Here is a 13,532-nt window from a genome sequence, read left to right as displayed (position 1 = left end):
GTTATGAGGCACAAATTAATATAGAGTACTAAAATATTCGTACAAATAAAAGTAATGTCAAAGTAACTTAATAGTTTAAAATGTATTTTATATTTATATCTAATTCGTATACCTAATTTTTAACATTAAAGGGGGTGTAAAGCTAATTCGCGTCCGCAGGACAATACTGCACGTGCACCCTGTATTATCTATGTAAATGGACTAACACACGAGGCGCCAGACAATATTTCCCAAGATCTTCTGTAGTATGATACAATTGATCCAATGATGGCATAACCCAGACATCCAAAGTGAAAGTTATCCTCCAACACCAAATTGTTCTATATGGTTCACATAATGTTCAGAAAAAAGTCACACCATTTTGGGCGTCGGGTTTGGGGGAGATGGGAAAAATAAGTGAATTCGTAGTTTTTTAAATTTTTCGTTCATATTTCTAAAACTATGCGGCATAAACATAAACTAAGCATAAACAACCTTCTATACAAAAATGTTCTACTTTAAATTTGAAATTAAAAAGGCCCTATGCATAATCCTTGTAAAATGAACGGTTCCAAAGTTACGGAGGTAGTATAGTATAATTGGGCCAAAAAAAGGCCTAACCCAGACATCCAAAGTAAAAGTTTTCCTCCAACACCAAATTGTTCTATATGGTCCACATATTGTTCACTAAAAGGTTACACCATTTTGAGCATCCGGTTTGGGGGGGAGATGGGGAAGAAGTCGGTAATTTAGTAGTTTTTTTACGTTTTTCTAAAACTATGCTAATATTTCTAAAACTATGCTTTAGCGTCCAGATCCCTGACAAACTGATAGGATTGGTTAAGGCTACAATGCGTAAAGTCGTTTGCAAAGTCGAAATATAGGGCGAACAATCACAGTCGTTTGAAACAAATGTTGGGATGCGAGAGGGATATGCGCTGGCGTGTCGCCTCTTCAACAGAGCTCTGGAAAAGGCGGTCAGAGATGCACGAATAGACAACAGAGGAAATATTTTTAATAAATCATCCCAAACTTTGGCATATGCAGATGACGTGGACCTAGTACGCGCAAACTAGAAGTATACCACCTTCTCAAATGCCTCAAAAAATATGGGTCTGAAAGTAAACGAGGAGAAAACTAAGATGTTGGCATCAACATCCAACAATAGAGCCAGAAACATCGGTCACCAAATCACTGTTGATATCTTTACCTTTGAAGTGGTGGACAAATTCACATACTTAGGCTCCCTGATCACCAAGGAGAACGTCATGACGGAAGAAATCAAGCGAATGATAATCCTAGCAAACAAATACTATTTTGGACTGAGTAGACATATGAGAAGCAGAAACTGAAGAGAAAAAACAAAAATAACCATATACAAAACCCTTATACAACCAGTGTTGACATATGGATCGGAGACATGGACCATCTCTAAGGCAGATGAAAACCTTCTGCTTATATTTGAACAAAGGATCCTGAGAGGAATATTCGCTGGCATCTGTGAGAATGGTATTTGGAGGAGGAGATACAACTACGAGGTATACAACAGATATAAACATGTATTTGGTGGTAAAGACGTAGTATCTCTTATAAGAATAGGAAGACTAAGATGGGCAGGACACCTAGCACGATCACAGTATAACAACCCTCCTAGAAGAATCCTTATGTCACAACCTGTAGGAAGTAGAAATAGGGGTAGGCCAAAACGTAGATAAAAGGATGTTGTAGATGACGATGGGAGAAAAATAGGCGCAGCAAACTGGCAACGGTTGGCAGTGGATAGGACTGATTGGCGTAATAGACTTGAGAAGGTCGAGGCTCTTTCGTAGGGCTGTAACACCATTGATGATGATGATGATGATGATGATGATGCTTCAGCGTAAACAAGTTTCTGTACAAAAATGTTCTACATAAAATTTAAACAAAAAAGGTCCTATACATAATTGTTATAAAATCAACGGTTCCAGAGTTACGGAGGGGGAAACGTGAAGGTTTTCGATACTTTTTATATTTTTTGGACAATTGATGATGATTTTGGGTGGTAAGGTTGACGTTTCATACGGGCTTATAACTAACATACAATCGGCCACTGAAATAGCAAATTTTATTTACAAAACAGAATCCTGTTAAAAAGAAAATTTCTTTCATTAGTAATAATATTATAAATTGCCCAAAAAATATAAAAAGTATCGAAAACCTTCACTTTTCACCCTCCGTAACTCTGAAACCGTTGATTTTATAACAATTATGTTTAGGCTTTTTTGTTTTAAATTTTATTTAGAACATTTTTGTATAGAACATTGTTTAGGCTAAAGCTTAGTTTTAGAAATATTGACGAAAAACCTAAAAAACTACTAATTTACAGACTTCTCCCCATCTCCCCCCCCCAAACTGGACGCTTAAAATGGTGTATCTTTTTACAGAACAATATGTTGACCATATAGAACAATTTGGTGTTGGAGAAAAACTTTTACTTTGGATGTTTGGCTGAGGCCGTTTTTGAACCAATTATACTATACTACCTCCGTAACTTTGGAACCGTTTATTTTAGAAGGATTATGCATAGAGACTTTTTTTATTTAAAATTTAATGTAGAACATTTTTGTATAGAAGTTCGATCATACTAAACAGCATAGTTTTAGAAATATTGCCGAAAAACTTAAAAAACTACAAATTTACGGATTTCTCCCCCTCTCCCTCCCAAATCCGACGCTCAATATGGTGTAACTTTTTTCCGAACATTATGTGGACCATATAAAACAATTTGGTGTTGGAGGATAACTTTCACTTTGGATGTCTGAGTTTAGGTCTAGTTATACCATACTACTGGCAGAAAGATATCACCGTTTATTAAGTAATTAAAGATGAGAAAACTCCTAAATATATGAGAAGAGCAAACATTTAGTGGAGGAGTGTCCGATCATATCCTACAATGGCAGTCTATTGAATATGTCAACTAAATTTTTGTATGTAAAAATTACTTATTATTTACTATGTATTGTCCTTTTTAGTTATGTACAAAAATTGTCATGTAGCTATACGCTAAATAAATAAATACAAATAAATATAAATATAATAAATTATTAGAAGAATTTTTTTGACTTAGCAAAATTTTTGTTTATTTTAGTAGTATTTTGTATTTTGACAACGAAACCCGATTTCGGCTTCGAAACGTTAATAAAATCATTTTTTTTGGTAAAATTGTGGCTTATTTTCCATTAAAAGTAAGTGACAAATAAATATGTAGAAATATATATTTATGAAATAGAAATAGTATACTATTATTATGTTCCAGTTTTCACGGAAATGAGATCAGGTTACTGTATACATTTGTTTAAATTTTCAATTAGGAATCAATATTGGCGCCAAACAGTTAACTCCTAATCGTCTATTACATAATAGAGTCCAAACAGCACATAGAGTGCACCTGAACGGAAGTTAAGTAAACTTTAAGCAGCTACCTCAGCTTTCCTCAAACATAAACATTGAGAATTACTCACCTGTGGATAGTCGCCAAACTTAGTCTGATAATCAAACACATACAAATAGGAGTTCCTGTGTTCGGCAGAGTGCAAATCTGCCGTGTGTACAACGGGAGCTACGTATTGTGCATCTGACAAAGCCTCAAGGGTTTCGTCCCTAATGTTAATCGGATGTTGAACCGGCCTTTCCCAGTCCGTATATTCGTTCACTATCGTCGCTAGTATTTCCGACAAGTGATAACTGTAAGTATTTCGAACGAACGTCCTCAGTATTTTCGATCGACGGTCTGCTTCGATGCCGTATTGAACGTCTTCTCCGTTGAATGCGAAATAAGCCTCGGCCTTTGCCACCCCTAAAAGTAAATCGTATCTGGAGAGCTTCGAAATGACTGATTTTCGCAGCAGGACGTTATTTAGAATGGTGATTGCGTTCTGGGGCTCTGGATTAGATGGTTTGATATTGCTGTTGCTGTCGAATTCGTTATAATGTAAATTGTCCCCACCTGGAAAGCAAAACAAAACACTTTAGTTTACTTGACTTCATGACTTGTGTACTCTAATTTAATTATAGTTTGTACAGTTATTTATGGATTTAAATAATGTTATAAATTTAATGTAACTTAATTTAATTTAATGACCTTTGAATTATAACAAATCTATATTATAAACAGCAAGCACACACACTCATTAACGAACACACATCGGAAGAGTTCGAAATTAAAAGAGGAGTGCGACAGGGGTGTGTATTGTCACAACTACTATTCAATGCATACTCTGAAGAAATTATAAAAAAAAGCTCTTGAGGGAGTAACAGCAGGAATAAAGGTAAATGGAACGCCAATTAATAACAATGGATGTGCGGATGAGACTATCATAATAGCAGACAACCTTCAAGACCTCCAAAAGCTAATGAACAAGATAGTTGAGTATGGAGAAGAATATGGATGATCAAGAAACATTAAGAAAACTAAATTTATGATGATATCAAAAACCCAAAATAATGATGAAAGCCTACAATTAAAGGTAAACCTTTGGAACAAGTTGAAAATTATAACTATTTTTGCACAATAATTAATCACACAAACGATTACTCCAAAGAAATCAAAGTTGAAATAGAGAAAGCAAAAACAAACTTCAATAAAATGAGAAAGGAAGTTTGTGCAAAAGAACTGAAATTAGTCTTGAGAGTTAGGCTGGCAAAGTGTTAAATTTTCTCGACTCTGCTTTACGGGATAGAAGCATGGACACTTAACTCGTCGACTAATAAAAATTGGGAAGCATTTGAACTGTGGGTGTATAGAAGAATCCTGAAGATATCAGGGACCGAGCATGTAATAAACAACGAAGTCATGAGAAGAGTCAACAAGAGACTGGAAATATTGGCCAAGCCGCACACCAAAGAAACATAAAACGAAAAACATGAAACATGAAACGAAAAACATGTTTCATGAAAAGAAAACACTGCTAAACAAATCTCAAAGTCCGCCTACCAATGAAACGAGTGTGATTCATGCTCATGACACATTTTTATTTTCGGAGAGTCTCATAAATGGCCGGATATATATTTGTTTAGCAGTGGTTTATTTCCATGAAACGTAATTTACGTTTCATGTTTCTTTGATGTGCGCCTTGCCTAAGAAACCATCAAGATACGAAAGCAGCAATACGTGGGGCATATTATACGTAATGAGAGATACAATATACCTCAATTTATTATACAGGGGAAAATCCAGGCCAAGAGAAGTGTAGGAAGGATAAGAATCTCATGGTTGCCTAACTTGAGGGAATGGTACGGATGCACATCAACCGAACTATTCAGAGCGGCAGCATATAAGGTCAGAATAGCCATAATGATTGCCAACTTCCTCGCGGAGATGGCACGTAAAGAAGAAGATGTAATGACTCTAGAAGAAAAGAATATTTTTCAGTTCATAATATTATATTCATTCAAATAATATACCTACAAATTATAATTATACTAGTGTTACAAAATTAGATTAGGTCTGAATTAGTAATGTATCTGACCTCTTACTAATGTACTAAAATACAATCATTAATTACTATTTATCTATAATCACATAATTTTTTTCTATTATTTCAATAAAACTAGAGATATACAATATAGTTATTTTCCTAACAAGTGCAGAAAGTCATTCTTTTCCGCACGCTACTGCAGTTTGCCGAACGACGCGAAGCGGGAGTTCGGCAAGCAGTCGAGTGCGGAAAAGAGACTTTCTGCAAGAGTTAGGAACAATATTTTTTCTAAGAGTCTTTAAAAAATTACCAAATCTTAATCAATTAATTTAATTAATATGAAAATACATACACAAATTAATTCTTTGACAAGGTTGTCAAAACCAAACTTTCAATATAATTAGTTAGCATGACGACGATCTTGGTTTCCATGACGATGATTCAAAACGACTGTTATTGTCTACCGATTTGACTTTCGAATATTATGTCAAAATAATTTTATTTCATCGAATTTTCGCGTTAATTTCATTAAAACAGGAACACAATAAGATATGTTTGAAATAAATTAGTAAATAATATCTAAATATTAGTTTACTGCATGTATTATAATTACTTTAAGGCCATATTAACATATCTAAATTAACACGCGTGCGGAAAAGTAAAAACCGCGTGCGGAAAAGTAACACGCGTTCGGAAAAGTAACACGCGTGCGGAAAAGTGAAACTTTCTAAACTAAAATGCGTGCGCGAAAGTAGACATTTTTGCACGCTCTTAGAAAATAGTATATTACTTTATGAGGCGGAGAAGCATGACTTTTCTTGACGCGCCCGATATTACGCGTCGAACGAAGTGAGGCGCGTAATAGAGGGCAAGTCAAGAAAAGTCGCTTCTTTGCCGAATAAAGTATACTATTTTTTCTTCAAACGTAGCAATTTTCAACCATAAATAGTACAATTGATAATAAGTATGCATCACTGCGGCCTGAAAATTTCACAGAAATATGATTTTTTATCAAGTACCAAAATGGAAAGTGTTACCGAAGCGTCATGGGAATACATTCGATCAGTGCAGTAGCCCAAATAGTAGCTAGTTATTTAAATTTAAACGATGCAAGCGCATACACGGGTCACTCTTTACGACGAACTTCAGCAACACTTTTAATTGATGGAGGCGGAAATCTAGAATGCCTCAAATGACATGGGGGCTGGAAATCAAGCACGGTTGCCGAAGGATATATAGAGGATTCAATAAGAAATAATAACGATAATGCTCAAAAAATTTTAAACCCTCATGGTTCGCCAACATCGGGAATGATTGCTGAAAGTTGTGCTCGACCATCAGTATCATCAAAAATTACCAATGCGTATCAAGAGTCGGGAACATTTTTGCACGGTTTCAATTTTGAAAATGCCTCATTAACTAATTGTACATTTAATATTACTATAAATAAAAATGATGTTTAATTGTTGTTAATGACATTTGTATTGTTGCTTTGTGACATGTTTCATATTGTTGCCATGACAACATTTTTCCCTCCGCCGTAAAGAAATGGGAAAAAACTGCTGCCGGCGGAGACATCAAACTTTGACAGGATCAAGTTAGATAAGTAATGTCATCATTATTTGACGTTTGAAGAAAAAATTAATTTTATCTATTTGCTTTTTATGCTTATAATGCTTTTTCCTTAGACGCACTACTGACATTTCACTATATATTAGCAAATTAGTTTTATTCAGTTCTTATTGAGTTTTTATTTTGTTATAAATTTGTAGGCAGTACTTTTTCTGAATATGTTTAAAATCTCGTGATACTTATGAATAGAAATTTATCTCAAAAAATCAAAATATTTCTCAGTAGGTACATATACTTAGTATAGAACACTAGTCTAATCTAGTTGTTCTGAAGCTATTTCCTTGTGACATTTTATAATCAACTCAAAAATATTGGCGATATCATTTTAAAGTATTCTACTTTAAAATGTATATTATACGTCTGAATTGCCACTATTAAATGGGTCAGATTAAATAAATTATTAGAAGGATTTTTTTACTTAGCAACAAAATTTTTGTTTATTTTGGTAGAATTTTGCATTTTGACAACAAAACCCGATTTGGGCTTCGAAACGATAATAAATAATTTTTTGGTAAAATTGTGGCTTATTTTCCATTGAAAATAGTTAAGTCTAATCTACGTTTAGATAATATCAAATATCCAATATTACTATATTATGGAAAGTAATAATTATTTACCGCCATTAGTATTAGATGTTTTTTGTGTATAAAAAATTCCTACAGAAAAATTTATCTAAAAACAGAAAATAAACTGAGAGATCCTGGGATCTCTCATATAAACCGGGACTCCCACAGGGATCAGGTCTAAGCTGTCTATGTAATATCTAAAATGTCGATTTACATAACATTTATATTCAAAATATCAATTTTGATTTAACATTTATATTCATACAGTATAATAATGACTTGCTTAAGCATTCTTCTTAATTTTTTTTTTCATCACCAAGTGGGTAAATTGCAAACATACACCAGAGGTAAACATTTCCAACAGTGCTGGGCCTAAAATAAAACCTAATCAAAGTCACGTCGACCAGTTTGGCCCTAAGTCATGGAGGGCCGTCCATGCCCTTATGACAGCCCTGGCATTAAGGCTATCTGCTCCCGGTGAGGGTGGTTATCCCTTATCCGAGGGGTGGAATAATTGATACGCTTTTACTTGTTGAGTTGTTTTATTTACACTCGCATGAGCATAAGCTGGTAGCACCGCACCCAAAGAACGTCTCGTGTAGAAAGAGACACTATCTTTAATGTGGAAATATTACGTCTGATCACCAAAATAGAATGACGAATGTCTAATATAATAATAAGAATTCCCTTGTTATAGTTTTGCTGTTTATATGTTTAGAAATGCCTATTCAGCATCGACCATGAAAAGTGTTTATAATTGACTCTGCAATTATTAGTGAATCGTGATCTAGGATAACAATATTTATATAATCGAATGAAGGTTTATTTATTTATTTATTTATTTATTATACGGGATAACCCCATTAACAGAAAAATTACAGTTAAATATTAATACATTTCCAAAAGGTAATAATAAATTCAATGTGTTAAATATGACTTAATTAATCTAAAAAATAGAGAATTAGAAAAGTATAAAAACACTGAAAAATTTCATATGTCACAAAAATTAATATATAACATAAATATTGACTACAAAAAAATATACAACATACAAACATAACGCTTAAGAGTATAAAAATAACATCACAGAGCAAGAGATCTTTTTAATTGATTTAGAGTTATATTAAATAAATCAAGTTCGTAATTATTTAACAATCCCATATACCTATCAAGTGGGTTGTGAACGCCATACAATGTTCTATGGAAAGGTATTTTAAACATATTATGGTAACGGAGAGCTTGATAAGGAACATTAAAATTAATCTGACTTAAAAGATTGGGAGAATCTATAAGTCCATTTATGATCCTAAAAATGAAAACAGCACCTGCTATGTCACGGCGTACCTTAAGTGGAGGTAGGGACAACTGTTGTTCAAGAAAAGAATAATCGTGATTGACAATGATAGTTTGTGTATAGTAAGCACATGATCTCAAGAATCTATGTTGTATTCTCTCGATAGTATCAATATGAGTCTGGAAATAGGGTGACCAAACCACAGAACTGTACTCCAAGAGGGACCTTACTAAGCTACAGTAAACAAGCCTAGTAGATTCAATAGAGAAGAATTTGCAATTTCTTGTAACAAATCCCAAAAGTTTAGCTGCCTTCACAGATACAGCATTTATATGCTCCACAAAAGAAAGCTTCTCATCCAAAACAACACCCAAATCCCTAACGGAAGATACATATTCAAGTGGCTGATTATTAATGATGTAATCTGTTTCCATTCTACTGACTTTCCGAAAGAAGCTTATAAAACAGCATTTCCTGGCATTCAAGAAAAGTTTGTTTCGAACACACCACTCCTGCAGTCTATCAAGATCCTCCTGCAACAACGCCTGGTCCAACAAACCATCCACTGGTCTCCAGAATTTCAGATCATCAGCTAGCATTAAGCATTTACTATTCAAAAAGCAATTATTTATATCATTAACAAAGATGATAAATAGAAGCGGAGAAGTATGGCCACCCTGAGCAACTCCGGAGCTTACTGTAATAATGTCAGATAAATAGCTACCAATCTTCACTCGTTGAGTACGCCCCGATGAGGAGTTCTTAATCCACTCGACAAAGTTAACATCAAAACCCACAGACACCAGCTTTTCCAAGAGTATTTGGTGATCAACACGATCAAACGCTTTCGAAAAATCCGTGTATATGGCATCTATCTGTTTACGATCCTCCATTTGACACAATAAGTCAGACTGATACTCGACCAAGTTCGTCGCAGCAGACCTTTTTATGCGAAAGCCATGCTGCGAATCGGAAATTAATCCGTTACACAACCAAGAAAGGTGCTTGGCCACCAGGCTGTCAAAAAGCTTGGGTATTGCAGACTGAATGCATATGCTGCGATAATTTTCAATGTTATCCTTTTGCCCATTTTTATATACAGGTATAACGTAGCTCTCCTTCCAAGCAGCCGGAAACATAGATGTCGCTAAAGACCTGTTAAACAGTAAATGCAAAGGTATGACTAGAGTACAGACACACTTTTTCAAAAGATAATTAGGCACACCATCAGGACCAGCTGACAGCTTATTGGGAAGATCACTTATACTGTCAAGGTTGTAATATTGTTATGATGACATAAATAACTGAAAGTAATTATCGTATATAATTACAGGGTGTTTTTAAGATATATCTACTGAGTACAGATGAATTCTTGTACACCCTCTATAACTCCGAGACCAGCTAAACCCCACCCCTCTTAAAATAGGACATCGAGGTGGAATCGTTCGTTAGAGCATAACTTCTTCCCGATGTTTTTTTTTGCCCGATCCTCAATCGCTCGCCATCACACATCAGCTTACATTTCTCGCACTCATCAGACCACCACATCCTTTACCCCTATGCTATTAAACTCTATTTCTTCCTACGTCTGCGGGCCCAATTCCGAATTCTGTCTCCTCGATCCCTGCTACAACTGCATCTAGCTCCCACTCGTCCTTCTCTTTTATCCACATCACTTTTCTCACATAGTTGTGGATTTTGTCTCACCATTGCTCATCCATCACCATCTCTTCTACCATACCCCTTACTGACATGCCGTAAGTTCCTTATGGTAGGGAAGCCCAAGCGGAGATTTTTGCAGTTACTCGAGCGCGTCATATTATTATATGGGGAGAAACCTTGTGTACCTCTACCATATATTGGCCCTTAATGCAGGCGAGTTCGTTAAGGGGGGGGGCGAAAAAAAAATCTATCCTTAGAAAAACTCCAGATCGTCAGATTAAGATAAGGTAAGTTAAGTACATGCAAAGGAGTGTATAAACTGCTCGTCAAAAGTTAGGGATATAGAAAATTGTGCTGATTTTCATAATTGATTTTTTCGCGAACAGACGGATTCCGCTATTTTTTTAATTTAGCCTTTGCTTTAGTATTTACACAATTGTGCAAAGGTTTACTCAAACTTATTTTTTATATTTATACCGGGTGGAAGAAAAAAATATGTTTTTCTTGTGTTAAGTTTGAGACACCCCGTAGGGAGAACGAGGTGCAAATATGAGTATACATCAGAATAATATTGTAGTCTTATGTTTTGTGAACATGCTGTTGTTTGAATGTCCCTGATATCTTTAGAAACAAAAAAATATACGGTTTTGTAATTTAACATGTGTTTTAACCGAAACAAAAGTTTGAGACACCTTGTAGGGAGAAAAAGGCACAAAGGTGAGTATACCCCGATATTATGTTATAGTCTCATATTTTTTGAATATTTTATTTTTTTAATTTCTCTGATATCTTAAATAACAAAGAAACTAGACGGTATTACTCTTTAATAAGTTTCTCTATGTTTTACATGTGTGATGTGATGCATGTCGTCAGTTAAAACACATATTAAAGAGTAATATCGTCTATATTCTTTGTTATTAAAGATATGAAAGAAATTAATAAAATAAAATATTCACAAAATATGAGACTATAACAAAATATTGAGGGATACTCACCTTTGTACCTTTTTCTCCCTACAAGGTGTCTCAAACTTTTGTTTCGGTTAAAACACATGTTAAATTACAAAACCGTCTATTTGTTTATTTCCAAAGATATCAGGGACATTCAAAAAACCAAATGTTCACAAATCATAAGACTACAATACGATTTCGATATATACTCCCATTTGTACCTCGTCCTCCCTACAGGGCGTCTCAAACTTAACATAAGAAAAACATTTCTTTTTTTCCACCCGGTATAAGTACAAAAAAAAGTTTGAGTAAACCTTTGGGTGAGTCACAAAGTTTCACAAGAAAAACGCGAATATTTCGGGAAATAAACGACAGATCGAAAAACTAAAAAACTATTTTTCAAAAATCTGTCGAATGATACCAAACGCGATTCTCCAGGGAAAGAAATGGGGGGTAAATTGAAAATTTAAAAAACGAATTCCGCGATATTTCGCGAAATAAACATCAGCCCGAAAAACTAAAAAATACACTTATTCAATATTTTTGACACATTTATCGAATGGCATTAAACACGACCCCCACGGAGGTGGGGTCAAAGTTACTTTAAAATCTTAAATGGGGTCCCCCATTTTTTATTGCAGATTTGGATTCCTTACGTAAAAATAGGTAACTTTTATTCGCAATATTTTTAAAATTATGGACAGATGGCGCTATAATCGAAAAAAAAGATTGTTGGAAATGGAAAATTTCATTAAAAAATGCAAAGTCCCCACTAAAATGGAAAACTTTACTTAACTTTTTTGGTTTTCTGACCTACTCTTCACAACCCAATAGGTCGCCAAAGCGCTCGAGTGACTGCACATTTAGCATACTTTCCTCCCCTACTATTATTGATATGCTTTATCGTAACTGTCCTTTCTACTCAAATGACAGTTACTTCGGTACTCTCGGCAAACTTAATGAAGAAGATTTAATTAATAGGTTTAAAAAACTCAAGAACTTACAACAACTTTATGAGGCTTTTAGAAGTTTGTAAAATTTTGATTATTACTTTAACTTAGAGGGTAATCTAAACATCTTCCATTTTTATTCGGGCCTGGAACCCATTACGGTGATACAACCAAAGTACCATGTAAATTCTTCTATTAGTTTCAATAATTCAAGATATGTTTAGCTAGTCTATCAGGTTCTGTTTGGATTTTATTGCCCATACATCTATATTATAGATGTATAATGGAGTTACGGGTTGTGAGTGCGACAAGGTCTAAGATATTTGCATGGACCACTATCTGGGTAGAATTATGAAATGGAGTACATCCGCTGTCTAGTTCTTCAATTCTTATAGCTTTCAACCCCTGTTTCAGTCCTCTGTTGGCATTCAATTCTTGATAATAGTTCTGTTTCAATACAAAAGATGCTCAGCAGCCTTTCTATATGGCATAAAATAAAACAAGTATTGCTATTACAGTGATCGCCAACGTCGGGGAAAGACCGAACAAGGTACTTTATAGAATGTTGAAAAAGTTGTTTTAAATGTTTACATTAAAGTTACTTTTGATATTATCATTTTCACCAAATAAAACCCACTTCTGTTAAGTGTTCGGTTCCTTATTTGGGACTCCGCGAATATTTTATCATTTTATGGCCCTTTGTTGACTTTTAGAATAACCAATGAGAAAGTACTAAGGAGAATACAGAACAGCAGGGAGATACTGGATTCCATCAAAATAAGAAAACTTCAATACTTGGGTCATAAAACGTGATGACAGATATGAAATCCTAAAATTAGTTATGCAGGGAAAGATTCCAGGAAGGCGCAGCATAGGTAGGAGAAAGATGTCCTTGCTGAGAAATCTCAGAGAATGATTTGGATGCAGCTCAACTGAACTCTTTTGGGCTGTAGTATCAAAAAAGAGAATAGCAATGATGATTGCCAACCTTCGTCGCGGAGATGACACATAAAGAAGAAGTTGACCTTTAGTTTCTAGATTCC

At 34.6% G+C, this 13,532-nt stretch overlaps 1 protein-coding gene across 1 annotated transcript in view; it reads right to left on the bottom strand.

Moving 5' to 3' along the window:
* Nucleotides 1-3,428: 3,428 nt before the first annotated feature.
* Nucleotides 3,429-13,532, bottom strand: part of LOC114334521 (neuroligin-1-like) — a 125,008-nt gene continuing 114,904 nt past the window's right edge. Inside the window, exon 3 of the mRNA XM_028284581.2 lies at nucleotides 3,429-3,964. Coding sequence (XP_028140382.2) covers nucleotides 3,429-3,964 — 536 coding nt within the window. The remainder of the gene's footprint in view (nucleotides 3,965-13,532) is intronic.

The sequence above is a fragment of the Diabrotica virgifera genome, chromosome 2 (genome assembly GCF_917563875.1).
Source record: "Diabrotica virgifera virgifera chromosome 2, PGI_DIABVI_V3a".
Lineage (NCBI taxonomy): Eukaryota > Metazoa > Arthropoda > Insecta > Coleoptera > Chrysomelidae > Diabrotica > Diabrotica virgifera.
This window is presented reverse-complemented; position numbering and strand designations above follow the sequence as displayed.